The sequence below is a fragment of the Myxocyprinus asiaticus genome, chromosome 36 (genome assembly GCF_019703515.2).
Source record: "Myxocyprinus asiaticus isolate MX2 ecotype Aquarium Trade chromosome 36, UBuf_Myxa_2, whole genome shotgun sequence".
In the NCBI taxonomy this organism is placed as follows: Eukaryota; Metazoa; Chordata; class Actinopteri; order Cypriniformes; family Catostomidae; genus Myxocyprinus; species Myxocyprinus asiaticus.
The window spans coordinates 2,960,001-2,972,500 of record NC_059379.1 but is presented as its reverse complement, the minus strand read 5'-3'; the positions used below and the strand labels follow the sequence as shown (position 1 = coordinate 2,972,500).

General features: G+C 35.4%; 1 protein-coding gene across 1 annotated transcript in view; it reads right to left on the bottom strand.

Moving 5' to 3' along the window:
- pax2b (paired box 2b) overlaps positions 1 to 12,500 on the bottom strand; it is a 48,438-nt gene that overhangs the window by 11,241 nt on the left and 24,697 nt on the right. Inside the window, exons 6-7 of the mRNA XM_051674911.1 lie at positions 10,333 to 10,508; positions 5,569 to 5,683 (exon numbers count right to left, since the gene is read on the bottom strand). Of these exons, the coding sequence (XP_051530871.1) occupies positions 5,569 to 5,683; positions 10,333 to 10,508 (291 nt within the window). The remainder of the gene's footprint in view (positions 1 to 5,568; positions 5,684 to 10,332; positions 10,509 to 12,500) is intronic.

Sequence of the window (12,500 nt, the reverse complement as noted above, 5' to 3'; positions counted from 1 at the left end):
TGTTGCCCTCGAGTGAGGACATGGACTGCCAGTTTGTCAGGAAAGAGAGAAAGTGCCTTATTTTAAGGTGGCAAATTCATAACATTTCCGAGCGGCTCTTTACATATAACCGGACTAAGCTCAGAGGACCCAGTGAACCGTAGTTTTTTAAACGCTTTCAGAAATCTACCCCTTTGGGGTAATCTGCTGCACTACAAGCTACTAACAAAACGTCGCAGCTTTCTGCGAGGGCAATGTTTAAAATTGGATATAATAAATTGCTTAATCTGAAATGTACTGAATACATTTATATACTAAGTGTATAATGTAGATTTTAGTAGTCAATAGCAAATTGCACACATTCAACATGTTGATAGACACACTATTTATTTAGTTATTTATTATTATGCATTACACATATACAATTTATGTGTTGAATTTTCAATACATAAATTGGGGTCTTGAATTTGTATTTGCTTTAGCTTCCAAAACAACAAGTTAATCTACGATTTGAAGTAGTTTGCTTCACTTCTAATAAATAGTATAAGCTATCTATGGCGCCTATAAATTAAATGTAGTCATTTGGGTGGGGTGGAATAATAGGGTTCAAAACAGTGTTACTATGAATGCAAACTTTAATACAGTGATAAAGACACTCTATTAGCATAACATAAACATATATAAATAAATACAAATTTCCAACATTCTTTTGAATGTCCATGTACTAAAATAAAATATGTGATGCCATGAGTGTACCTTCATTTACTATTACTATTATTTTAAATGGCCATGGAAAATGAAGCAATGTGATAACATCGCAAAAAGTAGTCCGTTAATTTACCTGATGAACTTTCACCTTTTGCTGACCTTTTATGCTTCGCAGAGCTAATGTGTGCTTCTAAATCACTTGCACCTTTTATTAGCAATTGACACATAAGTGCCAGCTTTACATGTCCTACATTCTGCTTCCCACTGATCTCGACCTGGACGAAAGCATGGGAATTTTTTGTGCAAATCTTCTGTAAATTTGCACTTTCGTTTGGGCATTGTTTCCACTCAGCTGTCATTTGCTGCTGCTGTCAAGCTGTTTGATGCTGAACACAATAGCGCTTCACGCGTTCGCGGAGAGATTGACAGGCAGGAATTTGGCCAATAGTTGCTGCAAGCCTCTTATAATCCACCAATTGGTGTGCGAGAAGGCGGGACTTACAAAGAGGGGTTAAAGCAATGCAAATATGTGCGCACACACAATGAGGTATTAGACCAGATGCACATCATAATGCAACTAAAGACGAATCCCGGACGTTTTCGCAAATTTATAAATCCCGGCCGGATGCTTTTTTAAGGTCCGAAAAAGAAGACATGTCCGGGAAAAAGAGGACGTATGGTCACCCTACTTTATAATGTATTGTAGTAATTACAGAAAAGCACATGATGACATGAAGTTCATCAATAGAGGCCCTTCTAGGAGCAATGATCAATAAACATGTAGAGACAGTGCTCGGTGTCACTCACACAAACACTAAACACCATCAGGGTAACACATGTGAAATTAACATTAACTAAACTACATTAAATAATGTAATGTACATAACTGATATTAAAATTAAGAAGAAACAGGGGCCTGGGTAGCTCAGTGGTAAAGACGCTGGCTACCACCCCTGGAGTTTGCTAGTTTGAATCCCAGGGCGTGCTGAGTGACTCCAGCCAGGTCTCCTAAGCAACCAAATTGGCCCGGTTGCTAGGGAGGGTAGAGTCACATGGGGTAACCTCCTCGTGGTTGCTATAATGTGGTCCGTACTCGGTGGGGCGTGTGGTGAGTTGAGCGTGGCTGCCGTGGTGGATGGCGTGAAGCCTCCACACGCGCTATGTCTCCGTGGCAACGCGCTCAGCAAGCCACGTGATAAGATGCGTGGGTTGAGATCTCAGACGCGGTGGTAACTGAGATTCGTCCTCCGCCACCTGGATTGTGGCGAGTCACTACGTGACCACGAGGACTTAAAAGCACATTGGGAATTGGGCATTCCAAATTGGGAGAAAAAGGGGAAAAATCCACAAAATAAAAATAAAAATAAATAAATAAAAATAAGAAGAAACATAACTATTCCCATAAAATATAATAAAATTGTAATGGATCACGCAGGGAATTCAGGGAACGCCCGGTTATTGTTTTTTACTGTAATTTTAACAATAATTTACAGTAAAACTACATGTATTGTCTTTTTAAATATATAAAAAAAATGTACGGTATATTTTAAGGTAACTACCCGTTACCCATTTAATTACTGTAGCATTTTTGCAGTCTTTTACCGTTAAAATTGCGAAGCAAATTGCACTTTTCACAATACACATTGTTTCAAAGCAGTTTTACAGAAAATCATGCCTTTATGTCTTAAAGGTCCCAGAGAGCAAGCTGAAGTGACTGGAGCAAAAACTTCTTTCAATGTTATTTAGTGGTATAAATAAAAAAATAAATAAAAAAATAGAAAAGAACCTGACCTCTGGTTTAACAATATATGTACATAATCCTAAATTATTTAGCGGCTTGAGCAAAAAACAATCAGCACATGTATATTTTTTGGCCTCTTTCCCCCGGTTTCACATTGCATGTAAACTTTACCGCCGTTATTACTGGCTTATAACATGTGTGCAAGTGTTGTACTCATACCTGTTTACACTTCGACAACAAAACCAGAGAATAATAAGTCTCTTGTAATCGTGGGTCTCTTACGTTGTCAGATTTTTGAATACGCTTGTTTTTGTTATTTATGAGCACCTTACACGTCATCTGAGCTGCTGCTGTGTTTGTGCATGTGGTGATGTCGGCGTAAATAAAACGACATATTTGATGTACTGTAGCGCCGAGACATGACACCGTTGTTTAGCAATTCGACAGTCTGTAATGCTATAATCTACTTGCCGTTTGCCATTGATCTTATCGCCTATATAGATCCGTCGCTCTGTTGTCCTGTGAGTGCTCAGTGCCGCCTCTCCGGGGAGGAGCCTGTTTCTGCAGCTTGATTTTAATTACACTTTAATGTGTTTGTTTATGTATCGTACAATACATATGGTATTGTATCTGGGCATCGTATCGTACACTACGATAAAATATTTTTTTACACCCCTAATATATATAAAACCAACAGATTGTACATTAAGAATAATTTTTAAGTTTGTATTGGGGTGTTGAATTTTGCTTGATTTGTTCATTGATTTTAAACCCTCTTTTATTGGACAGTCTCTTTGAAGGTAGTTTGCCGTTTTCGTATGACAAACGGAGGAAACAATAGATTTATCTGTGAGCTATTCACAGTTCACCAAAAGCCCCATCTCCTCTGGCACTGAATGCTTCGTGAAGCATTCATTTTTAATAGATTACGCAAATTCCCTTGCGTAAAATCAACAAGATCAATAACTGTGGGCATTTTAATTGGGGTTGGAAAACATTTTAAGGATGAGTGTAATCTGTGTTTCTTTTCCCGTAAAGGAGCTATTCATCTGAAAATTGGATCTCAGCCTAAACATGCTAAATCATTTAAATATCTTTGCTTGGCTTCGGAATTTCTATTCAGCTTGTTTATCATGTGTGTTTAAACGGGAATACATTCGTATTTGGGTTTTTCGTTAACTTTGGCACTTTTTGTATTTTTAATGTTTTTGAAGTAAAATAGCAGACTACTTTGTCTTGCTAAGGCTAATTTCACTGATAACATTTTATGTATCATAAATACACACAATGAAATAAAAATTTTACACTTTGCATAATTTGGCAAAATTACAACTTGATTGGAAGTGAAGGCCATAAAACATTTCTGCTCACAAGTGATTTTTCCCTTGATTTTTCTTTGTTTTGTCTCATATTTCATCTCAAACATGCTCATCACTGACACATTTGATGTCTTTTTTAAAAAGTTGGAAAATAAATAAATAAATAAATAATAAAAAATAAATATACAAATTCTGCCACATATATAGTGGGGGGGGGCAGAATTTTATTTTTAAATTATTTATTTATTTATTTATTTATTTTTCAACTTTTTAAAAAAGTCATCAAATGTATATATATATATATATATATATATATGTGTGGCAAAATTTTCTGGTGTGGGGGAAACTGTGGGAGAGTTGTAGTTTTTTTTTAAATAAATAAAATTGATATATATATATATATATATATATATATATATATATATATATATATATATATATATATATATATATATATTTTATACTGCAATAAATATTGAAATTATTTTAGTTTATTTCACTCTTTTTTTAGATGATAATAGCTTTAAACATGTAATAATTTATATTTTAATATGGATTTTCATAGTTAAAAAAAACAAAAAAAAACAGTAAAATCTAAACATAAAAGACATTTGAAAAGTAGTTAAAAAAATAAAAATAAATAAATAAATAAATAAATAAATAAAATGATGAAGGCCTGGTAAAAATTGTCCAAGTCAGTTTTAATGTGACAAAAAACACCCATTAAGGGTTAGTTCCCCCCTCAATTAAAATTCTGTTAGCATTTATTCACAGTCATGTTGCTTCATAGAATGCAAAAGAGAGCGTCCATCCCTATTTGCTTTCATTTTATGTTAAAAAGTATACACACAAACACATGCCTGATTATAACACTAACCTGATTACTACAAACAAATCTCATTAATACAAACAATTACACAAATCTGTTGTACTTTGAAATTACAATCAGACCTTCATTGCAAACCCACATTCTCTCCAGTATCCAGTATCTCTTCCTCTCTGTCAGCATCCCAACACACACACACACACACACACACACACACACACACAGTACAAGCTATAATGGCTTCTGTATAATTATGTGAATTTTAATAAAAGCGGTGTATATTTATCTTTGACCTGAAGACGGTCGTAAAACTGTCAGTAAACTTCACACATTTCACATTAATAACTGGCACAACAAGCAAGCAACGTTTTAATTAACCATCCCATCATTTATTATTAGCGCGAGCGGGCGAGTGAGAGAGAGACGGAGACACAAATGCAGCACGTTCTCTGTCTGCCATGAGCAAATGATGAATCTGTTTATGTAAATGCTAATATTTGATATCATTTTGAAGCTCAGAGCTTTGATAGAACAGCACAAGGAGCAAACATCGTCCTCTGTGTAACAGCTCGTTAGCTTTGATGTCGCAACTTTCTGCCGTTGGTTTCATTATGTAACATTACAAGACCAAAACACTTCACTGGAAAACTTTTGTATAAGTTTATAGGATAAACAAACTATGTAAAAAGGTCTATGACCACTTAAAAATAATCCTTAGCATTTGAATAATCTGACATGGGCATGCAGTTTTATATATTAAAAACCAGAGACTTCCAAACAGGTTGACAGAATGCATTCAGTGCGTTAATTGCAGTTTCTAAAAATGGAAGACTTTGTATCCTTGAGATGATTTTGCCAAGTTAAAAAATAATTTTGCAAAAATATAGGTATAGTAACGTGATTCCATGAGACCAGGTTGTTTTTAGCCATACGAGTCCAACATGATGGGGCTAATTATTCTAATTATCCTAGTGAGACAGATCAAGTAAACTTACCTACAGTGTAGCTCTGTGACACGCTGGGGCCCAGGTCAGAGGTCGTGCTGGATGATAATCTGGGTTTGACTTCCTCCAGGCCTGGGTTTAATGCAGGGAGGCTGTACTCACTTGCCTGTAAATCAGAGGACAACTCTTACTAAGTGACATGTAAACATCACTCCATCCAAACTTTTGATATATCAGCATTTATTAGGTTACGTCATCATGTTGCTGATTATGCAATAAGTGTTTATGTAATAAAGTACGAGAGGCTGTGCTGTATTTTGACTTTGTTCACAGTGAGTGTTGGAGAAGCAGCTTTCAAACTGTAGTTAAATTAATTAATTAAATTTGCAATCAGAATTTGTATTTTAATTGGAATTATTAATAGTTATATTTATCATCTTAAATATATAAAGGTATTTATTTATATTTTAAATCATTATTTGTGCCATACCTACTGTTCCGATTCAGAAAAGAAACAAAAACAAAGTAGGCAATCCTGGTGACAATAATTATAAATCTCCACTTTAACTTTCACTTTCTTCTTCTTGTGTTTTTGGTGATTCACATTCTTCATGCATATCGCCCCCTACTGGGCAAGGGGAAGAATTTCTAGCAAAAAGGATTTAAATGTTGATCTGTTTCTCACCCACACCTATCATATCACTTCTCAAGACATGGATTAAACCACTGGAGTCGATTGGATTACTTTTATATGTGCTTTTTGGAGCGCAAAATTTTGGCACCCATTCAGTTGCATTGTATGGACCAACAGAGCTTCTAAAAATCTCCATTTGTGTTCTGCAGATGAAAGAAAGTCAAACACATCTGTTATGGCACGGGGGTGAGTAAATGATGAGAGAATTAAAATTTTTGGGAATTACTATCCCTTTAAAATTGAAATTACATGGTCTTTTTGAGTGAGTGAGTGAGTGAGTGAGTGAGTTATACATTATAAGTGAATAGTTTTTAATAAACTCATTAACATGAACTGTTTGAAGGAACTCTACGAAAGTTCGAAAGAGGTGATCTCATTTGATTACTCCCTCGATCGTTCGGGAAAAGTCGTTTGTTGCTGGAAAAGCTACATTGTTGTGAAAATAGCTGAACTGCTATAATGCTACTGGAAAATATAGTTAAGTTAGAAGCATCACTACTTTCACTAGTTACTACCCAGCACTGTTCATAATGTAGCACAGTCCTTCGTTACTTATCCAATTTTCGCCTGGTGGACAATAAAACGAGCAAAGAAGTCCCATTGACTGACATTGAAGAATGGGCCCACCTACCAACCACCCCAAAACACCCCAACAACCACATAGCAACACCCTGGCAACAAGCCAAAACACTCTAGCATCATGGCAGCATGTTTTACACTGGGAAGCACCACTCACATTTTCTTCAGAAAATGTAAAAAAAAAAAAAAAAAACATTATGATGAAATAAAAAGTATTTTCTGTTGATATGATTCATAAATGGAGGCCTGGCACCTCCGTTAAACACATTATAAATGTTACAGATGAATTCTGAAAGATTGTTTCAGCTTTTGCCAGTTCACGTAGAGCAATAAGGCCTGACGCAGAAATGACATTGATAAGATTTATGATTTTTACAACCCCCTTCCTTCCATCACAGACCTGCTCCTCAGACCGTGTCAGCAGATGGGGTGTGGGATTTTTTTTAAATAACCCTTTTGTTGTATAATGAGATGAGACTTCCGGCGTCTGTGTGTTTAGAATGTCTGTCCACAGTAAGTGTGTGTGTGTGTGTGTGTGTGTGTCACAGGGAAAGCCCCTGACCTCAGTCATGTCTGTCTCTATCACAGATAAACTATAATTGTGGGCTACAACTGTTTGTGGCGGCCTTGCCTGATGTTGTGCTCTTTTTGGAGGAGTCTGTGGAGCAGAACAAGGCTTTTCTCATGCAGATGGAGGGACGTGTGAAAAGGATGAGCACATGGCTGGCAGAAGTGTGGGAGGAGAGAGCCCATCACATTTAACATCACCAGAATGGCCTTTTAATGCCCTGAAACACATCCGAGACACTCTGTTCCAAAACCTAGTGAGCTGCCTACCTAGGCTGCTCCTACTTTTTAGGTGAGACATATTCTTTGTGACAAATTCTGTGAAAGAAATCTGTCCAAGATGGTGGACAAAGCGAAATCAATTTTGACTATGAATTTACTTCATATAAATAATTCATTCGATATCGAAACGTATCAATAAAAAGGTAATAGGCAATAATCTAATAGATAAATAATCTAAAAAGGTACCATTATATGTCATATTTGTTTGTGTTACATATGTTTATGGTTAATAGAGCATTGCATATTTGCGCATTTATAAGCGTTGAATACTAATGTCAACATTAAAGATCATTTGCAACATATTTTACTTCCATCATGTGATGAATTTCTGAAAGAAATAGGATAATTAACGAGAACAAATGTAGGACGGAACTTGATTTTATCCATCGAAAATAAAACAAAAAAGTTTTGAATAACTAGTTGTAATCAATAGATTCATTAAATCATTTATTAATTACAAAAAAAGGATCAATATAAATAGGTATTAGATAATTATTAGATAATAATAAAAAAGGAACTATTATACCTAATATTTGTGTGAGTTTTGTATTTTTATGGTTATTACAGTATTGCATATTTGCTTATTTGTATGCAAATGCTGTCAAATCTTAAAATATTAAAGTTGACATGAAACTTCATCCGCAAGCCATTTAATTTTCATAATGTGCCATATTTCTGCAAAAAACATGATATTTAATGAGAAAAAATGTAGGACGAAACTTGATTCTATCTATTGGGAATTGAAAAAAATATGTATTAAAAATAGTTCAATGTAATTAATAAATTTGTTAAATAATTAATTCAATACCGTAAAGTATCTATAAAATTTAATAGTCAATTTAATAAATAATTTTCTAAAAATGACCTCTTATTTGTGTGTGTTTTGTATTTTTATGGTTACTAAAGTATTGCATATTTGTATGCAAATGGTGACAAGGCTTAAAAATATTAAAGTCAACATGAAAAATTATTCGCAAGTCATTTTACTTCCATAACTTCACACATTTCATCAAGAAACAGGTTATTTACAGTCAATATGAAAGATCATTCGCAACCCATTTTACTTCGGAAATGTGATATTATTTGAGAAAAAAATGTAGGAAGGTATTTGATTCCATCAATCGGGAGTTGCAAAAAAAATGCATTATATATTATAATAAAACATTCTGTAGTTCAATGTAATTATCAGAGTATTACAACATTGGCATATACTAACGACAAAAACCATTGAAATCAATTGTGAGTCGAGTTTGCGGTATGTATTGCCAATGTAAGTCCACATCCACACTAATACATTTTTGATTAAAAACATAATGATTTTGCTATGTTTACGTCTATCATCCAAACTAGAGCACCATTTTCCTCCATCGACACTGAAGAACTTCCTAAATACTCTACATAATCGCATGCTTTGGAAAACGGAAAATGTGGGCGTGGCCTAAAGCATTCCAAATCAGTCATTTATAAGGTCCTATTTCAGCGAAGTCTATGTACGCAGCTCACTAGGTGTTGAAACACAGCCATTAACTAATAGCCCGACAGAAATAGAACCGTGGTCTGGTTTAGGGATAGAGGGGGAAAAGAACGAAGGTCTATGAAGTGGGAAAATAGTCTGATTAATATTGCTTTAAATTAAAACTGATTTTTCTAGAGCGTTCAGTTCCCCCATTTTTTTCCCTTCAAAGGCTCTGTGTGTTTCCTTCGTCTTTTTCCCTCCTTTTTAATACCCTCTTTGATGACCTTTGTGATTGCGAGTCATTTCCAATTCATATTGGTATTGATCTTGCAGTTAAAATCAGTTTTGTAATTAGCTGCAAATTAGGCCTTCTACTGGAGGTGAGTGGTGTCGGCCTGATTAATCGCTGGAGTAATGTCTCCCGATCGCACCCAAATTAAAATGAACTCAATTAGGCCGTTCCATTTGCTTTATGGCACCGACTCGTTCGTTCGGGGGAGAGAAATTAATCGTCACTTGTTGTTTAATAGTCTAATGAATGTAAATAAGGTTATCCATTATAATAAATCCAACACTTTTAATAAGAAATTGTACATAAGGGTTTCATATGCTTGTGTTTGTGTGTGTGTGTGTGTGCATTATGAATTATTAACATTGTTTTCATTTAGATTTTGTAAATAGCTACAGAATGAGGGGCTCAGACGTAACATTACAGGAAATTACATTGTTTCTCATGTGCTTGTGTTGACTCTCTGGGCGGTGATTTGGTGTGGCTCAGAGGAAAGTGGGTGGTTTCTCATCTTGTGTTGTTTTTCAATAAATGTATTTTTATTTCCATTACAAAATCAATAAACGTAGGGAGTTCTGCCTTTTGATCCTCAATGCATCATACAGCATCTCTGCAACACTAGCAATTACTGTTACACGTTTACGTCCAATAAACACACACACACATAAACAGAAAACCACAAGCACCATTGGACGCATCTCTTAAATCATACCTAGTATAGTACCATGGTAATGTCTACATTCTTTAGACATGTCCCATATTAATACCATGGTAATTTTGTTGCACCTTGGAGTACAATGTGCGTAAATGTCGTAGTACATGAATGTGGTAAACATTCACTACCATAAAATATATCAAAGTACCATGGTATTACCATCTGATATCATCATTGAAAGGGTAAATACACCTAGATATGAATATATTTCCCATATGCATCCATGCACTTACTTGCTCTGGTTTGATGTGATCTGAACTGGGAAAGACGTCAGGGAAAGTTGGCCTCTCGAACACCCGGTCCAAGGCTTCTAACTGCTGCTGGGTGAAGGCATCTGCTCGTAGATGTTTTCTCAGGCTCTCCACGCTGCCTTGCGAATCACTGCTCTGTGCAGAACCCTCCGAACCATCTACCGACAGAGAAAACAGCATTTATAGACCCTTCTGTGCTGTTTGTGGGACTCGAATCTGCTCGCTTTTTGGGGGTTTTCCACTGTGGATAGTACCTGGTACCTGGTACATTTTTTTAGTACCACCTCGGTTGAGCTTCCAAGCAAGCCGAACCGATACTAAATGTGACGTCAAAACACTGCAGATCACTGATTGGTCAGAGAGAATCGTCACTACCAGCGTCACTGGATTTGCGACACGGGACATCAACCTGCTAGTTTTAAAGTTAGCAACAGCGATAGCTGTATCATTTGTTCACGCGACTTTCGAATTGTAAAAAGAAATGGCTGTGCGCAAAACCAATAAACGAGGTGCAGACGTTCCTCTCGTTAGTAGCCGAGTAGAGGATCCAACGAGAGCTGGATGGGGCGACGCAATTATGACGATCAGCCTATAATCCCACCCACGTTGAGGCTGCACTAAACTGCAGTGGAAAAGCAAGCTCAGAAAAGTAAAGCGAGCAGAGTCGAGACGAGTCGAACCATAACGTGCAGTGGGAAAGTGCCACTAGTGAACCCCCTTTGAGATTGTTAGATCGTAGATTGAGAGAAAAACGGTTTGATCTGAAGGAAGAGGATCAGGGTTGGAGTCTTATTGGTCTTATGGTCTTCAGACCTCTCATAAACATTGCGTTGGTCTGGGTCTAGGCCTTGATTACTTGGTGTCTTGGTCTAGGCTTCCAAACATACAGTCTTGGTCTAGATTTGGGCCTCATTATTTTGTATCTTGGTCTGGATTTGGGTCTTGGCTTACCAGATATATAGTCACAAAGTACAAATATATTTTTTCAGATCATTTCGTTTCTCTTGCGACTGAACCCCGTAAAATGAGAGAACAGCTAAAAATGTAAACAGCTCGGTAATAGTGATGTCTGATTCACAAATAAATCTTTTGAATTTGATTCATTTGAGTTGGTCAAATCAGTTCAAAAGGTGGATTGAACAATTTGTTTAGTGAATCAATTTGCAAATCTGAATCAAAAAATCAATGAGAGGAACTCCGTGTAGGGGTTCTTTTCAACCAAGCACTATCAAGGCCACAATCGCCAATATCAATACTGACAAAATGGGTAATTTTAACCAATTAACATTGTATTTAAAAACCTTTTATTGTTTAAATCTATAGGCCTAAACTGCAAATGATCAGAGATTTGTTATTTTTTTGGTTTATCATTAATTAACAATGATATTATCAATCTTTTAACAGATTAAATTTTTTTTTTATAAAAATTATAATTAAATACATTTAAAAACAAAATTATATCAAATGTAAAAGTCACATTAAAAGCTGAAATTCCTGAAAGAAATGTTGCCATAAGAAGTTTGGAATAATCGTATTATTTCTTGAAAAATATAAGCTATAAAACATTTTTTTTTTTTTTAAATAGTACGAATATTTGAAAAACTTTTTTTTCCATCAAATCAAAAAATAAATATAATTAAATAATTAAATATATATTTTTTAAATACATATATTTTGTTTAATTAATTTTTTATCATATGAGCGCTGTCTGCAACTGCTTGTCTTTCAGCATTTCTGTGCATTAATGCATTCCATTAACTGCATTCCATTAAACTCCATTAAACTGGAATTTCCAATGGAATGCCCCTTGAAGTCAGACTTTCAGCTTGGAAACTCATGCGGAAAGCTTCAACTTCAATTTCTCCAAGATGCATGAGTGTGACATCACACAAACCTGTCGGCACCCAGGGAGATATATAAAGTTAATGATAAACATAAACTTAATTAAAAAAGTATCGATCAATAATCAAAGTTCCTACATTACATTAAATTAAAGCTTGTTTAACAAGCATTTAACAAGAGACAGGTGTATAAACATGATGCTCTTTAAATGTAGCACAAATGCTAGCGCTGCAGCATTGTTTATCTATTGGGTTGCTAGGAGACGTCTCTAGTAACAGTAGATGAAACAGTTTTGTTTCCTGTACACG